Here is a 25,322-nt window from a genome sequence, read left to right on the forward strand (position 1 = left end):
GGCTAGTTGCTATGTGCAAGGGCATATCACACACACACACACACACACACACGCCACTTCAACAAAGTAAGACACTTTATTTGAGGACATTTTCCAGCCAGGGCAGGACATGCCTGGAGGAACACATTTGGTCCCAGGGGCCTGCGATTTCCCAGTCATGGTTTACAGTAACTGAATTTTGAAATAAACAGTGTCGGAAGTAGCAATTGAAACACGCAGTATTGAAACAGATCAGAAAGACTTGGGTCTTTCAAATTTCAGCAGCACCCTGTGCAAGGCAAAAACTGCCCTGCCCGTCTTTCCCTTTCCGTTCTGCTCAATTCACTGCATCGTACTTGTGATGCCCTGCAGTGCCCCCTATGCCCAGCACCCAGTCCAGAGGAACCCGTTGCACTGCTCTAAATCTGCCTCTGGTTGAAAGCAAGCAATAAAAAACCAGCATTGGTTTAATTTTTATTTTTAAAAACCCCAAGTTCCAGAAATGGAACAGACGCAACTAGGTTGTTTTTTAAAGACACTTATAAAGCAACCAGCTTAGCAACCAGCTTGCTAAGAGCCACAGAAGAGGCAGGAATCCAAGGGGAATTGCTGCTCAGGCATCGGCATGCAGGGTGGACAAAACACTCTTCACCTGCTGAATTTCTGCCTCCCGTGCAGTTGTTAACAAACAGCACCGGAGAAACAACTGGCATATGGATGTGTGAGAAAATAAGGGTATTCCCTTTATATTTTCTTTCAACTCTTAAACACACACACACAAAACACATGCTCAAAGCCTGCATGATCCAGCTGATAAGAGTCCTGGATACACAGTGCAAGAATTCATCGAGTTCCTTCGGACAAGCGTCACCTTCAGTCAGTTTCTATCTATAAAAGCTAGGTTTGTGAGGTTTAATTTGTAGATCAGTCAACTGAGCCAGTGGTAGTTTGATTGAACAATTGATTTACTTACATGCAATATAGATTTCTCACTTTTTATCCCCAAGAGGCTTTAAATATGGCTTGCATAAGAGTCTCACAATAAAAGCAAGCTCAAGTCTAGTTCGATAACATGTTGCCTCTAAGGTGCCTAGCAGCTCAGTGGGGCAACATTTCCCTCCCTCCTCCTTGGCCTTCACCCTTCAGCTGCCATCTAGGAGCAAGGCCTTCTGAGGTGAGGGAGTGGATCTGAGCAGCTGAATGGCGCTCACGAGGGGGACAAATCCTGCCTTGCTTGCAGTTGCCAAGGGACAACTCTCCCTGATGTCTTCTGAGGCAAGAGACTGGAGGTGAGCACCTGAACTCACCCAGCCCAAGACGGGGGCAAATCTTCCTTTGACTGGGCTCTAATAAATTGAAAGCAACTGATTACTGGATTACAGGTAAGAGGCATTACATAAGCCAGAGGATTTTAAAAGTGCTGAGACTTATTTGCTACAAATCTCTAGCCGCTGCAATTCTCAGGATTCCATACTTCAGATTTATGGTGTTTTTGAAACTGGCCTACATTTATTATTTATTATTTTATTTATTGAATTTATATAGCACCCTATACCCAAAGGTCTCAGGGTGGTTCACAGAACAAAATAAGAATATGAAACCACAAAATATATAATAAAAACAACAACCTAATAACCCCCCCAAAAAAACCCCACATTTTAAACAGGATGTCCTACTATTATGCAGTCCTAATGGCTGTTTCTGTATTATCATCTGTCTGGTGTTAAGGCATTACTCTTCATCATTTCAAGACCAAGGAAATAGCAATTGTATTTTTAAAAAAACCTCTCTGTAGCTCTTGGCAATGTTTCTCTTTCAGCCTCTGCTAATGTGTATGTGCCAACCGTCTGCAATGGAAGAGAAGTTGTGGATTCCACCACCTCGTCTCTGTGATCATACAGCTGGCGCTGGCATTCCTAGACGGCTGGGAAGAATTGCACATTTCTTGTGGACTCTGGAAAAAAGAACATTTTTTTTTTTAAAAAAAAGACTACCGGTAGCTTTTTTTTCTAGAAACAGTGTAATAAATTATTTTTGAGGACTGTACAGTATATAGTGGTGTTCTTTTTAGAACAAATTTAGAGCCTTCTGTGATTAACTGTTCTAAGGGGTGTTGCTGTGCCACCATGTTGACTCCGCAGTGAGGAGGAGGTCGGCTGCTGTGTGAGCTGGCTTTCTTTCTAATGAGACTTTTTGTAATTCCTTGTTGTAATTTACTTAGACTGCATTTCTATGTTGTATATTATGGTTACATTCTGTGCAACAAATGGTTTTCACAGCTGTATTAATTAATGTAAAGTTGTCAATAATAAAACCTGAAAAGCTTTTCAGCATAATTGCCCTTTTCCCCGCTAAGAGGTTACTAAATTTCTTCCCCAGCAGGTGTAATGATAAATCTGCCTTAACAGAGCAGTTATTTTATACTGGTTTTATTTATTATTTTATTTCAGAATTTATAAATTGCTCTACATTCAGAGGATAACCATTTTACTAACCTGGGTGATCCTTACCAGGTTACAAAGCTCTTTGTGGATTCTTTGGGTCTGGTCTACATATTATCAAGGCTGGCCTTTATTGTAAGGGTTAAGTATCCCATTTCAGGTGACAGTTTTGAGGGTTGCAAATGTCAATCATTTATTTTTAACCACTAGGACAGGTGCTGAGATTAAAGGACCCCTTCATTTGGCTCTTTCAATCTTTTGGCACCAAAATATCTTGAGCCATCATATCTGCAGGTTATGATCACCACGGGGAAACCACTGTGGAGAAGACTTCATAGGGTCGCAACTGTCAACCCAGTGACACTGAATACACACCCAAAGATGGGGGCATATAATTCACAAAGCTTAGAGGAAGCACCCCCAGAGGTAAATGGCAACTGCTTTAAATCTGAGCACGTAAAAGAGGCAGTCAACAGAGATGGGCTAGTCCTGTTATTATGGTAAGGAAACACTACCTTGCTAGTTAACTTGACAAATTGAAATTTTGTGCACCTGAAGGTTTCCATTGAAACATGTTGAGCAATTTCCTATTTTATTGACATTTAACTATATTTGCTAGTACCATATTAAGGCTTCCTTGGCAAATTAAAGGAGTAAAATATTGGGGTTCTGCCCAAGATTAATCACATTCAAGTAGATCCGCTGATTTCAGTGGATTAACTGCATGTATAACTTAGTTGGATTTCACCCATAATTAAATATTTTAGCATCCTGTCTGTTACTTGAGATCCACCAAGGAAGCCCTTCTCATTGTGCGATCACCAAGCAAGGCTCAGCCTTTTAGAACTCATAACAGGGCCTTCTTGGTGATGGCATCCCGGATGTGAAACATTCTTATCCTGGAGGTTAGATCAGCATTAACACTGTGCAGTTTTGGGTGGCAAGTGAAAACATTCCAATTTCCATCAGACCTTTTGAGTAAACAGATTTGGCCCATGTGACAGTGGTGTATGCTGAGTTTCATACAGTGATTCATTTGCTCTGTAATTTTGTATCTGATTTCAACTTCATGTATGTTGTATGTTGTGGCCCACCCTAAGATTGTTTAACAATGAAGGGTGGGGTATAAATTTTTAAAAACAAACAAACAATGTCATCTTATCTGCAAGAAGCTCTTGTGTTGGGACAGCCTGTACCTCCAATGCAGAAACTTCAACTTCTTCTTCTTCTTCTTCTTCTTCTTCTTCTTCTTCTTCTTCTTCTTCTTCTTAGAGAGAGGGGCATTAATGAACAAAGACATTTTACAGAGTAAGATAAGTAAGAGACAGGTCCTTGCCCTGATGAGCTTGCAATTTACAGGTGACTATTAGTCTCTTGTCTCCAAGGCTGGGAGCTCTGTACACACAAATGTAATGGGGGATGGAAATTGGTCCTCTATGTGCAGATTTGACTGGTGAGTGTGATATGAAGAATTACTCAATGTTAGTTAAATTAGCTGAATAAATGTAGACATTTATTAGTTAAAATAAAGTGTTTTAACAACCTCCCCCCGCTCCAAAAAAAAGAAATGAAATGAAAACAACAGCAGCAATTTAATAACCAATATGGCTACACATGATACAAGAGAGATTCCAGTTGCACAATCAAAATTCAAGAAAGTTTGGAAAAGTCTCAGACTCAGATTTTTGGAGAAACTTTTATGTGAGCTTCCATGAACCACTCTAGAGTCATGAAATGTTATGTTATAACCATGCTTCCAAAATGTGCCATTTCATGCTGAAAATTTCACCAGCTTTTCTGCCCCAAGGCTAAACTGTTTTTCTCCACCAAGTTTCATCTCTGGTCCCTGATGCTGCCCTTGATGACATCATTCTCAGACACCGTCCCACAGAAAAGGCAGGCAAGGGGTTATATAATACAGACACGTACATAGCTTGAACACAAAAAGAGGCTTTGATAGAAGCCCTTTTCAGGCATTCCATATAAACATCCATGCAGGCGTGGGCTAATCCTGACCCCTAGGTGCCTACATATGCATTGACCATGCACCACAGCCATCATGGAGGTGACATCAGCCTGGAAGTATGGAGTCACATGGCACTCCGTCCATGGGCTGCAAAACTTTTCAATTAAGGTTCAAGTCTCCATGGAGAGAGACCTTTCCACATGCAGGGCTCCCTCCTGATGGACACTGATTGTCAGGGCATGGCTGGCACACCAAGTGGCATCTAGAGGCTGAAGCTGGACTGTCTGCTCAGGAGAGACCCTCCAGAGGTCCATCATGAAGACAGCAGCTAGGAAGAAGAAGAGGAGTTTGGATTTGATATCCCGCTTTATCACTACCCGAAGAAGTCTCCAAGCGGCTAACATTCTCCTTTCCCTTCCTCCCCCACAACAAACACTCTGTGAGGTGAGTGGGGCTGAGAGACTTCAGAGAAGTGTGACTAGCCCAAGGTCACCCAGCAGCTGCATGTGGAGGAGCGGAGACACGAACCCAGTTCCCCAGATTACAAGTCTTAACCATTACACCACACTGGCTCTCCAGCTTCTCACTCCAAATTTGTACTGTTTTAATAGGTTCTATGGTCGAAACAAAATAGAAAATTCTTTCCAGTAGCACCTTAGAGACCAACTGAGTTTGTTCTTGGTATGAGCTTTCGTGTGCATGCACACTTCTTCAGATACCCCCTTCTTCTTCGTATCTGAAGAAGTGTGCATGCACACGAAAGCTCATACCAAGAACAAACTCAGTTGGTCTCTAAGGTGCTACTGGAAAGAATTTTCTATTTTGTTTCGACTATGGCAGACCAGCACGGCTACCCACCTGTAATAGGTTCTATGTTGTTTAATAGGTTCTATGTTGTCTTGTCTCCACATTGTTAGACACTACCCTGATATTTTATGAGACAGCAGTACAGAAATACAAACAAACAGAAATAAATTCTGTTCTGCATAATCAGAACAGAGCTTCATCCATGCTTCCCGTGCTGTTCATGTGGGACTAGAGAGGTCTTCCTCTGTATCACAGCTCTGAATACCAGCCAATAATCAGGAGTCCTTGCTCCTGACCCTTTCACTCCTGACCAGTTCAAAATGTGGGAAATGTGCTCTTTTCCAGGGAACTATGGGCATCCTCCCCCAGGTTCAATAAATGCATAACAGCAGAGACAGCAACCCTAATCAGACATAGAGAAGCACTATTAACACGTTTTTAATCTTTGAAAGATGAAATTGGGTGTCCCAAATTTGAAAGGAAACTGAAGCGAGCCTCAGTTGACATAGAGGGGTATGTTATCTGCAAGGTTTAATGGGAGAAAATAACCATTTGACAAATGTTGTAATAAACATGAAGGTGCTTTGGAAATGAACAGTGAAATGGTGAATGATGAAAACGGGTAATATTTTCCCCCAAACCACTTTGTATCTTTGCAGTGAGAAGACATTGCTGACAACATGTTTGCCCAGGGAGGCTATTAAGAAAGCAAAGTCTTCACTTTGGGGGAAACTAAAAATAACCATACCTTGTTCTTTAGGGAAAGAGAGAAAAGGAAGACAAATTTACTTATTTATTAAAATATATGTGTATCCTGCCACACTGAGTAGCTTCCACCATTTTATAAGATTGCAATAAAATATAAAGTGAGATTTAAAATTAATAAAATTAAAACAGCGTCAGCAGCACACGCACCCACAACAGCATTCAAGAGTCAACTCAACTTGAGATGGTAAAATATAGTTAAGATCTTCTCTGGGTTGGAACAAACATGTCTTCATTGGAAATCTAAATATCAACAGAGAAAAGTGCCAGAATAGGCCCCCAGGCCAAGGTGTCCAATAGCCACTGGGATACTGACCCAGAGCATCAACCAAAGATGTGATTAAGTAGGCAGGATCTCAGGTGAGAAAATGACCTTGTCAACATCCTAGTCCCAAACTATTTTGGACTTTTATTGACCAGCAGTTTGGATTGGTCTCAGAAACAGGAGTTTTGCTTTTCTGGATCCTGAAACTTTGGGAGGCAAATAACTTCTACTGATGATTTGCCTCTACCCAGTATATGTTGGCTGACAACTGGCTCCAGTATCCAGCTGGAGCTCCCTTGTCTCCCAACACTCCCTGATCCAGTTTTTTCACTCTGGAGTTTCATACCTGTGCTATGTGCTAAGAGAGATCTAAACCGTATTTGTCCATTATGAGTAGGTGGTATACAAAGATACATTAGCTCATTTCTACCAGAGTCTGCTTTGAATTATAATTCATTCATTTAAAACAATAGGTTGCTTTGAAATTGGCGCACTCAAACTAGATCTCTCAAGTATGTGACAAACCTGAGTGGTCTGAGTGGTCTTTCGAGGTTTCCAGCTTGGTGCACCAAGTAATTTATTGAATTTAACCCATATAACCCAAATAACAAAAGATAACTTTATGAGACAAACAGCTATTATGAAAGTTTAAGAACAGATAACTTGACAAAGCAATGGGAGCAGTGTATAATGTTTCAAGTGTGAACATCTGACTGAGGTGAAATTAGTTTGGTTTTTATTCAGGTGGACTGGGCATATGGGTGGGTACCAAATTTTGCTCTCCAATACAACCCACTTAAAGTTACTTGTAGAACTTCCTTGCTAGACAGAATTCAGTGCCCTTTAGCAAAGAGGTGATATATGCCAACAGCAAACTGAAGTGCAGAGTTACAACACAAGCCAAAAACAGGACTGCAGGAAACTCCCTGTTGGTGCACAGGTTGCATTCTGGGTCAATGCATGAAATCACGTGTCATCAAACACCTATTTAAAAAGCCTGCAAACACCCTGTTCTGGCCCTGCCTCTGCTCCACCCCCATTTCAACCTTTTAGTGATGTTTCAGTGATGTCTTTATGACTGGGGGGGGGTCATTTTTGGGTTCAGCGCTGTGCGCATGTGCACAATTGTGCACATGTTGGATGCGCCTAAACCGGGAGTTGCCTGTACCGAGAAACAAGAGGGTGTTATTAGCATGCTTTGAGAAACCCCAAGATTTGCAAAAGTAGGGAGAGAGGGCCGGCTCTGTGCCTGTTGGGCCTGTTGGGTGAGAAATGAAAACTTGGAGAGAAGAGGAATGGAATGGAACGGCTGGCTGGTACACTAAACAGGAGCACTCCATTCTGCAACATTTTGTTATAGACTTATTAGCTTCTAAAAAGCAAAAAAGGAAACTCCAGTGCATAACAGGCACAGCTGTCAATCACAGCCGATGACATCAATTAGTCCAATGCATCAAGGATTGGTTTTTGGGGTCCTTGAATGAAACAGGATGTGCAAACCTGGAAGTCAAAGAAAGAAGCACAACATTGTTGCGGGCAGAGGTCTCTTTGTCGGTCTCAGATGGGGCTGATGAGAGTTGTGGTCCAAAACATCTGGAGGGCACCCGGTTGCCAAAGGCTGTTCTGGGGATTCCAACAAATTCCCCACCTTGCCTGCCTTTGAGATGGCCCCATTAGATGGTACACTTTAACCATGGACGACACTATAAAATGGTTTTATTACACATGGCCTTAGTATCAGACAGGTATAACACTACAATGCTGTTGCAATAAATACCAAACATGGGGGATATTTTGGAAAATAATGCCCAAGGGGCAGCACACACTTCCTACGGAAGATTGCCAGATCTTTCCCAAATATCTTCACAGAAATCCATGGCTTAGAGAAAACAAAAGTGAGAAAGTACCATGCGTACAACTCTGAGGGTGCAGTTATTTCTACCTCTTCATCAATCCCCAAAGAAGAGGGAAGAGCAGCTCTACTTCAGGATGACAGATAAGAGAAAAATGTAAATAATCTCCATAAAGAATTTCCACAAGCTGGTTCACGTGGGGCAGGGAGGGTCCATAGCTGTGCACAGAGCACATGAAATGTACACAGACGGTTCCACTGTCAATCCCCCTCATCTGAAATGGGGCTGGGAAAGATCTCAGGCCAAGGCCCTTGGTGAACTACAGGCAGAGCAATAAAACTTGCTGGGCTAAGGAAACTGAGGTCCCGCTCCATATGAGGAAGCCAAATATTTTCATGTGGTCAAACTAGACTCCACTCAACGCATCCAGAGCCATGGCAAGAGTCACTCAGCTACGGATACAGTTGCAGTGACTCAGAAGTGATTTCTGTGGTCAAAGTCACAATCTTTTCAGCTGATGAAGCCATGGTCATCACTGGTAGATCACTGCTGCTGTATCCGTGGATGGGCCATCTCCCACTACCCTGTTGGAGGTGCCCCTGGGCATTCCGAACTTGACGCTCAAGTAATCAGGCTAGTCCTCTGGGGCAACTCACCTGTAAGTCAGTGAATCCTGGGGGTGGGGTGGGGGCAGAGGGAGATTTGAAAGGGGACACAATCCAGGGGGTTACTCTGCCTTCACCTGCTTCAGATTAGTCCACAGACCTTGAATTTGCAATACAAGCTCCAGGGTCAGAAGTTCTGTTTTGGTGAATGCATTAGGACCCAGCTGCAGGGCTTCCCAGTTATTAGACCAGAGGCTACTTCAGACATTACTTTTCATATCAAAAGGGTCAAGTCTCACACCTAAGAAAACCTAACAAAAAGAGGCAGAGAAGTCACAGGTACACAGGAACACCAGAGCTTATCAATGTCTCTCTTTTCAGGCCCAAACCTGTCAAATTTGGATTGAGTATTTCCTCCCAGGTTGAGGAATGACTTACAGAAGCACTCATGCATTGCCCCGGTGCAGTGTGCAAAGTGGCTCTCCTCTTTGGGATCCCTCCTCCTTTTTAGTGTCTGAACATTAAGGGTCATTTCTTAAATGCCAAAAGCTGTACGGCTGCTGCTTGACATGAAACTCAATCAAAGCTGCCCCTCGCATCCAGCCCACAGGCTTGCAACAATCTTGACCATGTCATTGCACCATTTGGAATGGAAAGAATTGGTCCATACCAAAAGGGATTGCCATGGTGAGTAACATCCACCTGACTGCCCTCCAAGCTAGACGTCTTGGGTCTGACTGTGTTCCTCAGCTAGCAAAGTGACCTTCAAGTGAAGCTGTAATCCTAAACAACAGCCTTACACCGGAGAAAACTCCACATCTGAATAAACGTGCACAGGATTGTACTGCTAGCCTTTCAGAGGCCTTCCATTTTAATGATGTCTTTTCACCTCCAGAAACTGGTTTTGCAGGAGCAGATTTGAATTGTTAATGTTAGGTAAAACACTACAGATTTACATTACAAGCACTCTCCTTTCTGAAGAGTAAAAAGAAGCCTGTCTGCAGCTCTTCCATTTCAATTAGTGACTAGTGGTGTGATTTCCAAGAGAAATGCAGGATGCTGTCACCTCAACACCTCTGCAGATACCTGTAGTGACCAAGGAATCACCTCTACCCTTTCTAAAAGACAGTCTCTGTTTCGGCTACGTGACAAAAGTGATTGGGACTAAAAGGGGATACAAATAATGAAGCATGTGCCATGCCATGTAAACTTCATGTCAGGATATGACCTCTTTCTCAGGCAGTACAGGATGAAGCAACCAACCTCACAGGGCAGAGAACATTAAAGGGAGAAACCATCTTCTGTCTTTCTTAATATATTGTTACTACTCTGGGAGGTGCCATTTGGGGTTTTCTGCAGCAAGTACCCAAACACCTTGGGCTGCCACTGCCCATGTTCCCTCTGTCCCTGAGTAGACCTTCATTCCCAGCTCATGAGCTCATCTGCTTGACTTTTCTTTTTGGCAAGTGACTCAGTCTCACAATAAGGCAACAGTCTCTCGTGTTCTCCCCTGCTAGTTTCTTCATGTTGGACTGTGCAACATTTCCCACAGGAAACCACCCTTCAGACACAAACCAGGACATGTTAGAAATGTGCTCCTGTGTAAATCGAGATCAGGTTTGCTGGTTCAAAGGCAGAGTTAAAGTCTTCATATATTTTGAGATCTTGAGGATTTCAGCTGAACGGATTCAAAGCGGTCTTCCTTTTCCTGCATAGCAAAAAGATAAGTGCTTATATTATAGAAACAGATATAGATATCATGCACAGATCCCATTCACACAGAGGGTTCCCGATCATCTCCCATACGGATGTGATCTATTCTGCAGCATTACAGTCCCAGGTGCTCCCAGGCTACTCATTGGGCCCATTCCAAAGACAAGTTACGTAAGGCTCAGTTTTGCCAAACACATATATCCACTGAATAGGATAGGATAGGATAGAATGTTTAACTAAGAAATTATTTCAGGCCAAAGACTAAGAATTTCTTTACATTGGGATATGATGCTATTTTAATTATACATTTGAAAAGGTAAACTGTAAACAAAACGTGTGGACAGCCATGTTGCAAAGACATGCATCACGCACACAAACTCATTTGGGTCCCAGGACTGGCTGTCACTCACTGTCTAGTATACTTAAAGTGGAAAAACCAAGGTTTGCCATTATGTAACGTGTGAAAAGCCCCAAAGCAACATACATTTGCAGACTGAAAATCCTTGTGGGCTGGTTAATATATTAATAGTTTGCTTGCTTGTTTTTTAAAGGTAACGCCATCCAGGAAATAGAGCTGGACTTGAATCTCAAAATCTCACCTCTCAAATCAACATATCGGAGGGCCTTGAGAAAATCAATATATATGCTGTTTGAAGCAAAGCTTTTATTCATTTGATTATTTGGCCATTCTATAAAAACCATTCTATTTTGAAAGCTTTTACTGTCTAAACAGCTATTTTGTGTTTTTCTGTTATCCACCTTCAGCTTTTGGTGAGGTTGGGATGCAAGTACTTCAGATAAATAGACATTCTTATCTCCCATCTGTTCTATGGGAATAGCAGGGGGTAAGCCAGCCGTGCTGCTTTGTTACCAGAGCCAATTTAAAAAATGGCATATCAACCTGCACACTTTTTTTAAAAAAAAGCCTGTAAAGGATAAAGGTAAAGGGACCCCTGACCGTTAGGTCTAGTCGCGGACGACTCTGGGGTTGCAACACTCATCTCGCTCTATAGGCCGAGGGAGCCGGTGTACAGCTTCCGGGTCATGTGGCCAGCATGACTAAGCCGCTTCTGGTGAACCAGAGCAGCACGCAGAAACGCCGTTTACCTTCCCGCCGGAGCAGTACCTATTTATCTACTTGCACTTTGACGTGCTTTTGAACTGCTGGGTTGGCAGGAGCAGGGACTGAGCAACGGGAGCTCACCCCATCGCGGGGATTCGAACCGCCGACCTTTTGTTTTTTTATGAATGTTTTTATTGATTTTATATACATACAAATCAAAAAGAATTGTTACAAAAAGTAAAGGTAAGCATAAAATTAACAATCCTGTCACATATAATCATTTATATTTGTAAGTTCTTGAGCTTCCCTTCTTTCATATTATGCCTTCTTTATGTCTTACGTCAATATTTGCACGTTTTAAACTCATTTCCCCATACTTAAATTTTCCCTTCTACACCCTTCACCTTCTTTATCGATCTCACTTCCCAATTATATATTCTCCATATTTCATTTAACCCCCTCTTAATCATTTGATTAACTTTTTGTATTTTTTTAACCTTCTTGTACGCCTTGAGTTATATGTCAATATTCACATCTTACAAACCTTGTCTAAATATTCAACATATTTTCCCCATTCTTTTTTAAACGTTTCCTCCTCCTGTTGTCTGACTCTTATGGTTAATTTTGCGATTTCCATATATTCGGTGACTTTCTGTTGCCACTGCTGCACCGTTGGTATTATCTTTTGCTTCCAGACCTGGGCCAACAGAAGTCTCGCCGCTGTTGTGGCGTATAAAAAAAACTTTTGGTCAGTACTCTGGATCTCTGGTCCTACCATTCCCAGAAGGAATGCCTCTGGTAATTTTTTTAAGGTATATTTAAATATTTTCTTAAGTTCATTATAGATGTTTTCCCAGAACTGTTTTATTAGGTCGCATGTCCACCACAGGTCCTTCACCTCACATTTCCAGCAAAATTTGCTTCCTGTTTTATATAATTTCTTTAGTTTAATCGGGGTGACGAACCGCCGACCTTTTGATCGGCAAGCCCTAGGCTCTGTGATTTCACCCACAGTGCCACCTGCATCCAGCCTGTAAAGGATATATAGCTGCAAATTACTGACAGCAGCTGCTCACCTTAGTTGCCAATGATTTGAGTTTTCCTAGTAATGACTGTTTGTTTGAATATACTATTTCTTCCTCGTTATCTTCCCCTTCCATGATCGCGCAGCTGTCAGCAGCAGGAAGCTCACATTCTTTTGAATTTGCTGTCATCACCAGTTTAGAATATTTATATTCCAGCCTAAAGGGTATAAATGGAGACAGTGGCATTTTTGTCCTATCGTCTTCCAACACATCAAACCTTGTGACACAACCTTAAGAATTCATGGCGGATTTTAGTACTGCAGACTTGTCAGAACGTAGCAGCTCAAGCAGCCTTTTCCCAGATTGGTGCCGTCCAGCAGTTTTGGACTCCAACTCCCATCAGCTCCAACCAGCAAAGTACCATGTGGAACTCAAGTCATAGATCATTCTCAGATTTCAAAAAGAGTCGACATGATGTGACCCACAGAAGAGACCAGCAGGGCTTAAAGTGGCCATGCTTGGCTCCGGGTGCAGCTGACCCTTGTGGGGGAGGCATCAGAGATGCTGTTGGGAACATCTTTCTGAGCAGTTCGGCTTCCTGAGGTTCTGGACCAGCCCCAGCCATCCATGCTCCTAGGCAGCAAGGGCTATCCAGGGCAGCCCGTTTCATTTGGGGGGTGGAGGATTCCCCCAGAGCAACAAGCGTTTTCCTGGCTCTGCAGCGTTTCCACTTGGTTCCTTGACATTGACCTCCAGAAGCATCTCCTGACGTCATCGTCCCCCCCACCCCACCCCTGAGCTGCCTATGGTTCTGCATGACACCACAACAGCCTTCTGCTTCCAGGACACTATGCTTTGGATCTCCCAAAACCTCTAGATCCAACTTATTTGGGCCTCATTATGTATTCCTTTGGCCACAAAGCTAAATTTCCTGCACATCTTTTTCCTGGCTCCAACTGCCATAGCTTTTGCCTGGCACATGAAGTTGTATAACAAAGGCGCCAAGTGAGCCTCCCTGAGGGAAGCATTCCACAAATGGGAAACCACCACAGAAAAGGCCTGTTCTTGCGTTGCCACCCTCCAGACCTCCCATGGAGGGGTCACACAAAGAATGGCCTCAGAAGACAATTGCAGGGTCAGGGTTAGTTTGGATGGCGAGAGCTGGTCCTTGAGGTACTGGGATCCTGAACTGCATAAGGCTTTATAGGTCGAGACCGGCACTCTGAATTGGGCCCGGAAACTAATTGGCAGCCAGTGCAGCTGGGCCAAGATTGGCGTTATATACTCAAGCGGTCTTGCCTCAGTGAATACCCTGGCCACTGAACTCTGTGGAAGCTGATGCTTCCGAGTCATCTTCAGAGGCGGCCCCACATATAACACATTGCGGTACTCTAACCTAGAGGTTGCCAGATCATAAAGGACAAAAGTTAGGTTATCCCTGTATAGACAGGGGCACAGCTGGGCATCAGTCAAAACTGATGGAAGGCATGCCACCGAGCTCCGTAGTATGAAATGGCCTCTGCTATAACCCCAGTAGAACTGCCCCAAATTTGCTGTGCTGGTGTGGCCATGAAGGCCTGATCTCGCCGCCACCCTACAGGTAAGCTGCAGTGCCACCTATGTGGGGAGAGCAGCTCCATGCAGGGGCTGACATTAGTAATCTTTCATAATACGGCGCCCTGCGCAATGCCAAAATATGGTGCCTTCCAATGGATCTTCTCAATTATGGATCTTCTCAATTTTGCACAGCAACTTCTACAAGAAAGCAGTCAATAATACTGAAAAGAATAAACTCTATAAATACTACAGAGAGATGGGCATTTGCTCCTGTGAGAGTATATCCAAAACCATCAGGTAGCACACGGTTAAGCAACAGATGGTGGCCCAAGTATACTGTCCACTGACAAAGCTTCTGGTCAGTTAGGTATCACGTATAAGCTTAGGGAACACAAAATACTTACTTTTGATTCTTCTTCCAGAAATAGCAGGTTAAGGCAATCAGCAGGACACCTGTGAAAGCACCAACACCTGCACCAACCTTTAGCCAGAACTCCACTGTTTCACAAATGATTGTCTTTTTTTCAGGCAGGGAAACCCCTTTTGTACAAAGCTTTGGTTCATTCCATACATATAAGGTTTCCTAAGGAATGAATGAATGAATGAATCATTTCAAAGCCTGAAATCTTACACACGATTACTAAGGAGTAAATCCCACTGAACTCACTTGGACTTACTTATGAATAGATATGAATAAGATTGCACACAAAGTCAGTAACTTCCAAATTGCATGGCATGAGATTACAGGAGGGCCTCCTGGTGGTTGCCTCATTGCGAGAGGTGAGGTTACAGGGAACCAAGTAAAGGGCTTTTTCGGAACGCCCTCCCAGCAGATGCCAAACAGATTAACAACTATGTGATTTTTAAGACATCTAAAGGCTCAGGTTCAGGGAAGTTTCCAGTGTGTGGTGTTGTATGGCGCTTTTAATATTTTCTTCTTGGGAGCTGCCTAGAGTGGCTGGGGCTACCCAGTCAGATGTTCAGCATATAAACAAACAAATTATTATTATTATTATTATTATTATTATTATTATTATTATTATCATCATTAAATTATAAAACTGTTAAAGGCTCCCACTGTGGATAATTGGTTCGCCTTTAGTGCCAGGATCAACTGACTTGTGGTCTATTTTTAAAAAATAAACTAGCATCCCAATGGTCTACTGATTTCCATTAAATTTGCAAAGGATGGTTGCATACTCATTCAACTCCTAAGTGTTCCTGAATAGGATATAAGAACCACCTTATTGAAATTTAAGAAGCACCTTGCTAGGGAGGTCAGCTCAGCCCAGTATTCCCAGCAAGAATTCCAGCAACCAGCAGGCAATAGGAATTTATTTATATGCATATTATTTAATGGGACATTATCCCTTTTCTGTCCCATGAAGCCATATTCCATATAAGATTCAGGGCATCTTATAGCATTTATCTCTATCCCCAAAGGCTTAAAAATCTATGCAGTGCTTTTTTTTATATAGAAGAAACAGTAAGTGCCACCCTTTTAACATTTGGGGGGTGGGGAGGTACCTGTACTGCGTATCCTTGAGTACCCCCAGGAAAAAAGCACTGAATCTATGTAAGTTGACCAGAAGTCAGCTGATGGCCTACAGATCACTTCTTGCCTTGCACTCCCCCTTTGGTATTTCCCCCCTCTGTGTTTCTCATTTAAATTCATGCCATGTTTTGCATAAGGTCTAAAATTAATAGTGTTTCGCAAAGTGCCTTATGTTTCAGCTGATTCCTGAGGAGGAGAATCCTGTTCTAAAATCCTACGTCATGCCCTCTATAAAAGTTTGCGGGTGGATAATCCCACCCTTGGGATTGCAGCTGGAAACTCCAGCCTTTTCAGCCTCCTGCCTTGATGTGCAACCTGTTTATTACCTGGTGCCCCTTTTTACAAGCCCCTTCAATCTCGTGATAGTCCTGCTCTGTGCACAAGGGGCAGGCTTCTGCACTTTCCCACAGGAAGTGGAATGTACACCCATCACAGGTACCTGCAGGGCAAGAACTAGAAGAAGAGAAATGCTCGTGTTATAAACAGAAATGAAGAAAGCTTTTGGGGGTTAGTTGAGTTACAGGTAGGTAGTTGTGTTGGTCTGCCATAGTCAAAACAAAATAAAAATAAAAATTCCTTCCAGTAGCACCTTAGAGACCAACTAAGTTTGTTCTTGGTATGAGCTTTCGTGTGCATGCACACTTCTTCAGATACACTGAAACGGACGTCACCATGAAATGGGACCCAAAAATGTAGAACATTTGTGATATAAAATGTTACAGCATTTCAGCAGGAAGCATGCATTGACTGAAAACAAGGCAGTATGTCCAACCTTAAAACTTCTGCAGGGCCAAATAGCATTGAAGCAGGGATTACATCATGAGCACAAATCATGATGAATGCACATTAAAAAGGATGCCTGGTGGGGCCCTGTGTTCTGCAAGTCCAAAACAAGATATCTGTTGCCATGCCACTGCTAGGTAGATACAACTCTGACCACATGCAGATCCCTTCACAAGGAAGTTTCACCACAGCAGAATGATAGGACACCCTTTTGAGGCTAAATCTGTCATAAACGACAGGGCTAATTTATACTTGCATATACGGCTCTTTAGAGTTCATCACTCACTTACAGAATACTCAGCCTGAAGCTGAATGAGTGAATTGTCCAATGTCTGAATTGATGGACTGTGGATATGAAAATTCTGCCGGCTTTGATCTGTGTCTAAGAAATGCAAGTCCCCACCTAAGGTTGTGGTTACAGGAGCAACTCTAACTGAAATAAGCAATAGTGCATGTGTGTGAAACTCTTCACAAAACACAGGACACACAATTTATTTACTCCTGTGAGGCTGCCATTCCCCTTGCAGCCACTGCAACAAGACTTGGCCGATGGTGCTCAAGAATAAGGGGGCAAGTCCTAACTTTTTGCAGGTGGCTTTTGATGCCTTGGTGGCCTTTAGATCAAGGCCTTCAATCGTCTTGTAACACAGCAGGGTCCCGTTCTCTGCATTTTCTGTGGTCAGACCCCAGATCTGAGACAAGAAAGAGTTTTGCCATTCCATTATAGTTTGCAACTAGTTGTGCTGGAGGATCAGTTTGGAAGAGGAATGGGCAGAGATGGGTACAAGCCCCCATTGACAAGAGCTATCCCATCCCTGGTGTCATCACTATCAAATACCTGGGAACTGAAATTTCTCCTTGGTCAGATTTGGTTGGGTTACATCTCAGTATCACGACAGAAGCACGTCCATTTTCACAAGTGGCTGTAACTCTTGAAGACCTAGACAGAAATGAAAACAAATTGTTTGTTTGTTTGTTATTTTCGGCTTCTGCTTTTCAATTTTTAAAAAAATATCTTTATTAAATTTTATAGAACAAAAAACAACATAATCAAACATAAACACAACAATACAATTATTTGAAAACAAAACTACAATAAAAACATACCTACAATAAAAACAAACCTAAAATAAAAACAAATAATCTTATTTATTATCACTAACAACTGTCCTTCACATTGTATGTTGACTTCCTCCTATCTCCTCTTCCTGCGTTCCTTGTCTATCATCTTTAGTAATTTCTAAGCATCTTGCAAAACCCTATTTACTATAAAAATACCTACTTTTTAATCTTAACTGTTATCTTAACTCATATTTCATCTATCTTAAACACTTAACCTAACTCTACGTCTACAGTTTAAGTTTTTCTTCCAAATTATATCTAATTATCAGTCATACAGGGGGCGGGGGAGAGAGACAACGGGTTTGGTTGAGCAGGCGGATCATCTGGATCTGCTTAGCAGAGACATGCAATGGAGTCGATCATTTAAAGAGTGCTTTTGGGGAGTTCAAAGTGCTTCACAGATTTATATCTGTTCAGTAGCAGTGAGTGTACCAAAACACAAGCATGCACACACACACAGAAGAGAGAGTGAAAGGGAGTTTTGGAGGTAACACTAAACCATATGTTAGCATTTAATGAACGAGCCTAGATAGCTATGAGGAGTTCAGAAGTTTTTGCTTCTGATCTAGACTAACCACAGCTTGTTGGGTCATCTGAACCCAGCAAATAACAGTTCGTTAACCATGGCTAAGTTTACCATGGTTAGTGATAAGGCAACTTCAAGCAATGGTTTGTGAAACTAGCTCCCCTTCCCCCCCCCACCCCGGTAAGATTAACCACAGTTTGGAGTGCAGACATAAAACTAAACTGTGGTTAATCTAAAACAGCAGCTTCCCATCTCCTGGTGACTGTGGCTTGTTTGAAACTAAGAGAGAGAGAGACTTGTTGAGTGAAATTGGCTTCTTATAATTGTGTGGATTTCCTCTGAATTTTTACATTCCAACAAAGAGTAAAGCTTAATGCACCTGTAGGGTTGGTGCTTCTACTTACTTGTAATAGAAATACACATCAGGCATTGTCTTTTCAGAATGCTCAAATAATTCCGGCTTAACATTTATATTTCCCAGAGTTGTTTCAATGGTGGCTCCTGCAAATAAAAAATAAATAAATAAGAAATCTCAATATCCTGAAGGAATAAATGTTGACATTGAGAAAGGAAGTTCTCTCATATTTTATGTACAGTATACACACACATTTTTATATACATACAGTGAAGTGTCAGCATTTGAGAAAATTCACAAATTTAGCAAAGGGCTGGGTGGAAAGGGCTGGCAGGAACCCACAGGGGCTTCCTCCTGAGGCCAGCCTGATGATGGGCAGCCATGAGCCCCTCAGCAGAAATCATCAAACAGGCACAGAGGGAGGTTGCCATGGTAACACGGGATGTGATGTCACTGCAGGAAAAAGGGTGTCCTTTTACACAGTTTTTTGGCAAGGCATTCTGGGAACGAGGAGGAGGAAGCAGGCAGGCTGAAGGCAGGCTGGGACAGAGGCACAGAGATGCCTTGGAAAGCACCCACCCCTCCACCCAAGACCCAGTGCAAGTAGGTGTGAATGAAGCATATTTCTTAATGACCCCCGTCTCTACTGTGCCTTGATTTCCCAATGGAAACACCAGCCTGGGTGAGTGCCTGGAACTCCTGGTGCAGCCGCTGGGCAGAGAGTGGGGTGGGGTCCCCCAGTGTGTCCCACGTGTTATACAGCCACCATCCTTGGGGGAGACACATAAGCAGATCACAGCCAATCCCCAAGTGGCAACTTTGCAGGCTGGGTGTAGTTGCTGGATGAGGCCATGTAACCTCCTCCTCCTGCTCCTCTCCTCCCTTGGCTTTAGAGCTGTTCAGCCTTGATCAGAACAAGCAGAAGATTAAAGCGCTTACCGAGAAACACGTCTGCAAGGCTGCTGGAGTGAAGTGCCAAAGCAGTTCGGAATCCCTTGCTGTCGGGTGGGATGATAGTAGACTGGCAGACAAAGGCCCGTACAATGTCGGAATAATCTTCTGAGTCAGCAACAATATCCTTTAGCTTGATATCTGTGATATTGTCTGCACAAATTGCTGTCATTTCTCCCTGTAGACATTAAATGAACAGAGGGAGATAATTCTCTTGTTTTCAAGCTGGATTTCCTACCTTCTTGCAAATCAGAGGTCAGGCACTTCTTGCTGCAGCTGAAAACCAATTTGCCACCAAATTATAAAAACAATCCACAAAACTTGAGCTGCACTATCATGGAAGAACCCAGGCAATTCCTTTAAAGATCATCTAATAGTTACCCCCTTTAAGAACATATATAATTAGAACTGATCTTGAGAAATAGCTGTTGCTTCTTTTTTAATATACCAATCAATAAACTATGTCGCTGTCTTGCAGGGCATTGTGAATTGCTAGCTAAATGCATTTTGGCCTTCAGATAATGATACGCTAGCTCACTAAAACTTTAAAGTGGGAATTTGGTGAACAGAAGGGGTACCCTTCATGGATGGCATCAGCAAAATGCCTGGCATATTTCACCATGTAATGTCAAACTGTGTAATTGCATCCTAATTATAGACCTCTTTAGTTTTCCAAATAAATTGATGTGGAAATATTTATTCATATTATTCAAATATGACAAAACTTTTGCAGACACACAGCATTTCACAGCAGTAACAAAACATAATGCAGCTTAAATAGGGTAGTACAGAATATTATCCAGGTTAAATTTTCAGGATGCAAGTATTTGGGCGGAGGGGGGGGATTAATTCCTCCCAAAACATTTTGTGCAGACATTAATCTTTTAATTCCTCTCTGATTCTTTGGTTTCTGCTCCCTCATTTTCGGTTGCCTTTTTGTGATTGTATACATGCCTGCTCTCATGGGATCACATCCTGAATGGGATGGCATGAAGGTGCTCCACAGCCAACCAGATCTGGTTATGTGATGATGCCATTGAAGGCAAATGGGGGCATCTAAGAGTGGAAGAGATGCCTCCGAGGCTAGTTGCATGGGTGATCCCAACAAACCTGTAACCATTTCAGTGCTACATAGCAAAGCATACCACCAAGAAGGAGAGTAACTCAGGCAACATCAATGTTCCTTTCTCAATGAGTGGAAAACGGCACATTTAACACTGCCAGCCATCTATGCAAAGAAATGAGTAGTTTTGTCTCAGCCCTAAATTAAGTAACTATGAGCAACCTTTGGGCATATGGTGTGGGCAACAAGAGTATATCCACATTAGCTACACAGTGTGTACCCTTCCCCTCCCCGATACACCGTGCAGTGCTTGGCCCGGCTTCCTCACGAGCAAAGCCCTCCCATCTGCTCCTGCTTCACTTTCAAGTAATATGATGAGCATCTCCTCAGTTCCTTCATCCAAGTCATTTGTAAAGACGTTGAACAACAACAGGCCCAGGACAGAACCCTGCAGCTCCCCACTTGTCATCCATTTTCCCAGCATGACAAGGAACCATTAATAAGTACTTTGTGGGTTTGGTCAGTCAACCAGCTACAAATCCACCTAACAGTTACCTCATTCAACCCACACTTTACCAGCTTCCTCGCGAGAATATCATAGGGGGCTTTGTCAAAAGCCTTACTGAAATCAAGATACACTACATCCACAGCATTTCCCCAATCCACCAAGTTTGTAATTCCATCAAAAAAAAAAAGAAGAAGAAGACATTGGTATGTCATGCCTTATTTTTGAGAAACCCATGCTGTGTCTTAGTAATCACAGAATCCTTTTCTAAGTGCTCACAGGCCAACTGTTGAATTATATGTTATAGGACCTTTCCTGGTATGAACATCAAGCTCACTGGTTGATAGTTACCGGTACCTCCTGGGTTTTCTTTCTTCCCCTTTTTTAAAAATGGAGATAATATTTGCCTGGCTCCAGTCCACAGAGACTTCACCTGTTCTCCAAAAATTCTCAAATATACACACTACTCCTGCTAAATAGCTATCTGGGCATCTTCTTCTTCAGGCTTGTGCTCTGACCTGGATAGTAGGATCAACACCATCACCATACCCCCTTCCAGCTCACTTAAACCCCCTCATCTGACGTGGCACGCGAGCAACCAGCGGCTTCTCCTGCCCGGCATCTCCAGCTGCTCCTGTTGCTTTGAGTCCCCCTAGTCCTTGGAGACAGAGGAGAGTCTAACAGCCTGAATCTCTCTGGGACCACCTCTTCCACCTCTCTGCCTTCCTGCAGCTCTTCCCCCACTTCCTCTCCCTCTTCCTCTTGACTACCTGGACTCTTCCTCTTCTTCCACCCCCAGTTCCTGCCCCACAAATTGCTGGAATGGGGGGGGGGAGTGTCCCTTGTTGTTAGACAGAAACAGCATCATTGGGGGGATCAGTAGTGTGACCTCCACCATGAGAGTGAGCAGCAGACTTCTCTCAACGTACCCTTTCTCAAAGTGTAGAAAAAGAATCCCCCAAACGAAATGGGTTGCTGTTGTTGTATCAGTTTCAGAAGAGTATTTTTAAATACACATAAATATATTCTTCTACTAGTTTAGCAAGAAGGACCGTATTTTCCGTGTATAAGACAAGGTATTTTTATTTTTAAAATGTATTAAAAATTGGGCGTGTTATTGGTGGCTGTGGCAAGGGCTGGTGTTGATTGGCTGTTTCTGCAGCAATAGGGTGGGCGATTGGTGGCTTCTGCCGGCGTGGGGACAGACGATAAGTGGTTTTTGCGACACGTGTGAGTGGCAGCGTAGGTCCAGCGGGTGAGCAATTTTCATCAATCCCCCCTAAAAAAAGCTCAAAAACTATGGGATATCCTCCCCCCAAAAAAGCTCAACAACGCTGGGCAATCTCCCCCCATTTTCTTAATTTGGAGTCCCCCCAAAGATACGGGTGCGTCTTATACATGAAAAAAATATGATACATATTATGTAGGAACTTTGTTCATGAATATATTAATTTATTATTATTTCAAAAGAGTACTCTAAATAAATATAAATGCATTGTTTAAAAAATATTGCAAATTCAGGAGAGAAGGGATGCAAAAAAAAAAAAAAACCCAGGAGGGGTGGGAGTGGCATTTCCCAATTCATCAAGGCATGAGCACTGGCACCTCATTTTTTTCAGAAGAGGGACTGGCCCTTGAGTGGCACATGGAAGGCTAGGAGGTGCCCTGGCTTGATGGCAGCCTCTTTTCGCATGTGGGGTGGAGTGCTAGCCTTAGAAAGGCAGGTGCTTACTTGGTTTCCACACAGGCTGATGTTGAAGAAGTGGAAGAATTTTGTTCCTTTTGCTGTGAAGCTTGGTCCGTTCATTAATGAGCCTCCTTTGCTCAGGTTGCTGAAGTCGTAAGTCCGGCTCTGGTTGTTCTTGGCATATGAGAACAAGCAGTCACTGAAGCAGGCAGAACGGTCCTCAAGAAAGGAAAGCAAAAGGAAAGTGAAGGAACGTTTCAGATAACCAAGTTGTAAACTCTGCACCAGAAGAAGCAAACCCACGCAAATGGTCATTAGGATGTCATCAGTCAAAAGGGCCCAGGAGGCAGGTCCACTGCATCTGCTATGAGGGCCACTGTTACCTTTAAAATTCTGGAGTTTCCTGAAATTAGTATAATTCTCTGTGTGCCTTTTAAAATAAATTGTGCTCAACAAACTTGAGCATTTGAGGGAATCCCGTGGGGGGGGGCGCTGCTCAAATATCTTCCCTACTGTAAAAGTTGTGGTGGACATACAACGAAGTTAAACAATGACAAATTTCATGTAAGACTTAGATGGCTTAGAGTGTAGAGCTTTCAATAGCCATTCCCTTGAGAGCTAAATGCAAACTCCAAATTCAGAGCCAGAGAACGCCAATCACCAGATGATGGGACGTGCCACCTGTGACGTTCTTACACTGTTTGTTCTATCTTTTTCAACCCGACCCATCAAGGGTTAACGCAGGCTCCAGGTTGAACTGACAGAACATTCCATGAGGGGCAGGGCGGCTGAATGGTTAGAGAGAGAATGGGCAGCCGTTTTGTCAGTTGAGAGGGTGCTTGGGAGCGGGAGTGCGGGGTGGTTGAAAAGAAGGTCTGTGAGAGTAGGTTTAGGTTAGTTATTTGTAAGGTTATCTATTATATGATCAACAAAGATATTACCACTGAAACTAAGCTTGTACGCAAAGAAACCTTAATGCAACCATTATGATATTAAGCAATTAAATTTCCATCGTTAAAGTGCCAATCAGAAAGTTGTCTGTGTTATTTTCCAGCAAAGGTACATGAAACTCATTTGTGTGGACACTCATTAAAAAAACAAAATTTCCTTCCAGAGTGGAACGGTCAGGGTGTGACTTCAAGGTGCACTGAGAGGGCGAATTAGGCAGACAGACCCAGGGTGTCACAAAGTTACCTCAGGGAAGAGGCGAGCTTTTACAGTAGGGGATTTCTAGTGGCTGAACCCCTTATACTGTGGACACAAGGGAGAGTCTCATATATAGCCTAGAGTTGAAATGGGTACCTGGCCACGTTAGAGCTGGAAAGGGACTCTCTTGTATTTTTTTTAAAAACCCCACAAGTGCTAGAGGGTTTACAGAAAGGCTAAAGGGATAAGTGGGAGGTTGGATTCACTTCAGAAATCCCTGTTAGTTCTTTTAATAATTGAGAGGACGAAGAAGTTATAAGACAAAAAGAAGGGTCTTTCGTCACTCACACCACCTGAGTTAACTATCTCACTTTTGCTCCACTTGTGAGCTTGTTGGCCACTGCTTTAAAAAGTACTGAACAAGAGGGACCATTGACTTGATTCAGGTTATTCTTATCTTTGTCTGTTTTTAAACATCAACACTACTGATGGCACCTGTCTACCTTGGTGCTTTGGCTGCCAGGCCCACAAGGGATACATGGTTCTTGGCCGTACATTTGATGAATTGACAGGTAGGTATGAGGAGGACACTCCTTGCATTGGTTGGTTTCCTTGTCTATGTAGTGACCAGCAGGGCAGGGAATGCAGGAGGAGCCAGACTGTTCAGAACCAATGGCACAGGCACGGCACGATGAGGCAACACCATCGACTGCATTGGTCACAATAATCGAGTAGATCTTTGCCACGTCATTGATGAGCTTCCTGGTCTGGAAAGAGCAATGGGCAAAAGTAACTCATACTGAGGGGACACACTACCATTTCCTCAAATACGCCGCCTTTATTCTCTCACTGCTGGTGCTAACCTTGCAAAACATAGGAAGCTTTAATAGCAAGAAAGCAAGGGAAAGCAAGGGAACTCAAGGAGCTCCTGGCAAGAGAGCTGGGCAGTTGAGTTCATCCAGGGCTGCTGACCTGGAGCATGGCCTACCACATTGTTGTAAGCCCCCTGAGCCTTACAGGATACCCTTGGGGTTCCCCATAAATCAGTAAATCATTTTCAGGGTTCACTGATAGGCTAGGAAGTGCAGTTCTCAGTTGGATAATGAGCTGACCTCCCAGCTGCTGCTGCTGCTCATCTCCTTCAGCTCATCTCATTTAAACTGGCAGCCCAGCACAATTTGCTGGTCTTTGAAGTCAAAGAGGGACAGGTGGCTTTTATTTTATTTCTTAATTCCATTTATATTCAGTCCTTCTTCCAAGGAGTTCGTACATTCTCCTTCCTTCTCTTTTGACACCCAATTAATCCTCCCCAAAACCCTGAGAGATAGGTTAGGATGGCAGAGAATGCTTAGCTCAAGATCATCTAGAAATCTTCACCACCCTGACTTCAGATACTTCTGTAGAGTCTTGACCTGTAGAAATGGATATGTGGATAACAGGGACATGGCAAGTTGGCAGAGCGTAGGACTGGAGCCCAAAGTTGGGGCACGTGTCAGGCTAGAGCACGCCAGTGAAATCTCGCAGCTGTCTGACTTGGACGCCCGCCCAGATCTGCAAGGGAGGACTGATAAGAGAGCTGCAGAAGAAAGC

General features: G+C 43.1%; 2 protein-coding genes across 3 annotated transcripts in view; one reads left to right on the top strand and one right to left on the bottom strand.

Moving 5' to 3' along the window:
• GRM3 (glutamate metabotropic receptor 3) overlaps positions 1-1,956 on the top strand; it is a 93,473-nt gene extending 91,517 nt beyond the window's left edge. The window contains exon 5 of one of the 2 annotated variants that reach the window (XM_033162202.1): positions 1,799-1,936. In XM_033162202.1, the coding sequence (XP_033018093.1) occupies positions 1,799-1,808 (10 nt within the window). In that variant the 3' untranslated portion in view covers positions 1,809-1,936. Of the gene's footprint in view, positions 1-1,798 lie in introns of both variants that reach the window. The other variant, XM_033162201.1, reaches the window with a different exon arrangement.
• Positions 1,957-7,919: 5,963 nt separating this feature from the next.
• Positions 7,920-25,322, bottom strand: part of ELAPOR2 (endosome-lysosome associated apoptosis and autophagy regulator family member 2) — an 81,343-nt gene continuing 63,940 nt past the window's right edge. The window contains exons 14-22 of the mRNA XM_033162013.1: positions 24,236-24,499; positions 22,632-22,805; positions 19,320-19,509; positions 18,430-18,526; positions 17,216-17,317; positions 15,921-16,047; positions 14,444-14,622; positions 12,534-12,699; positions 7,920-10,389 (exon numbers count right to left, since the gene is read on the bottom strand). Of these exons, the coding sequence (XP_033017904.1) occupies positions 10,330-10,389; positions 12,534-12,699; positions 14,444-14,622; positions 15,921-16,047; positions 17,216-17,317; positions 18,430-18,526; positions 19,320-19,509; positions 22,632-22,805; positions 24,236-24,499 (1,359 nt within the window). The 3' untranslated portion in view covers positions 7,920-10,329. The remainder of the gene's footprint in view (positions 10,390-12,533; positions 12,700-14,443; positions 14,623-15,920; positions 16,048-17,215; positions 17,318-18,429; positions 18,527-19,319; positions 19,510-22,631; positions 22,806-24,235; positions 24,500-25,322) is intronic.

Source organism: Lacerta agilis, chromosome 10 (genome assembly GCF_009819535.1).
Source record: "Lacerta agilis isolate rLacAgi1 chromosome 10, rLacAgi1.pri, whole genome shotgun sequence".
NCBI classification, from domain to species: domain Eukaryota; kingdom Metazoa; phylum Chordata; class Lepidosauria; order Squamata; family Lacertidae; genus Lacerta; species Lacerta agilis.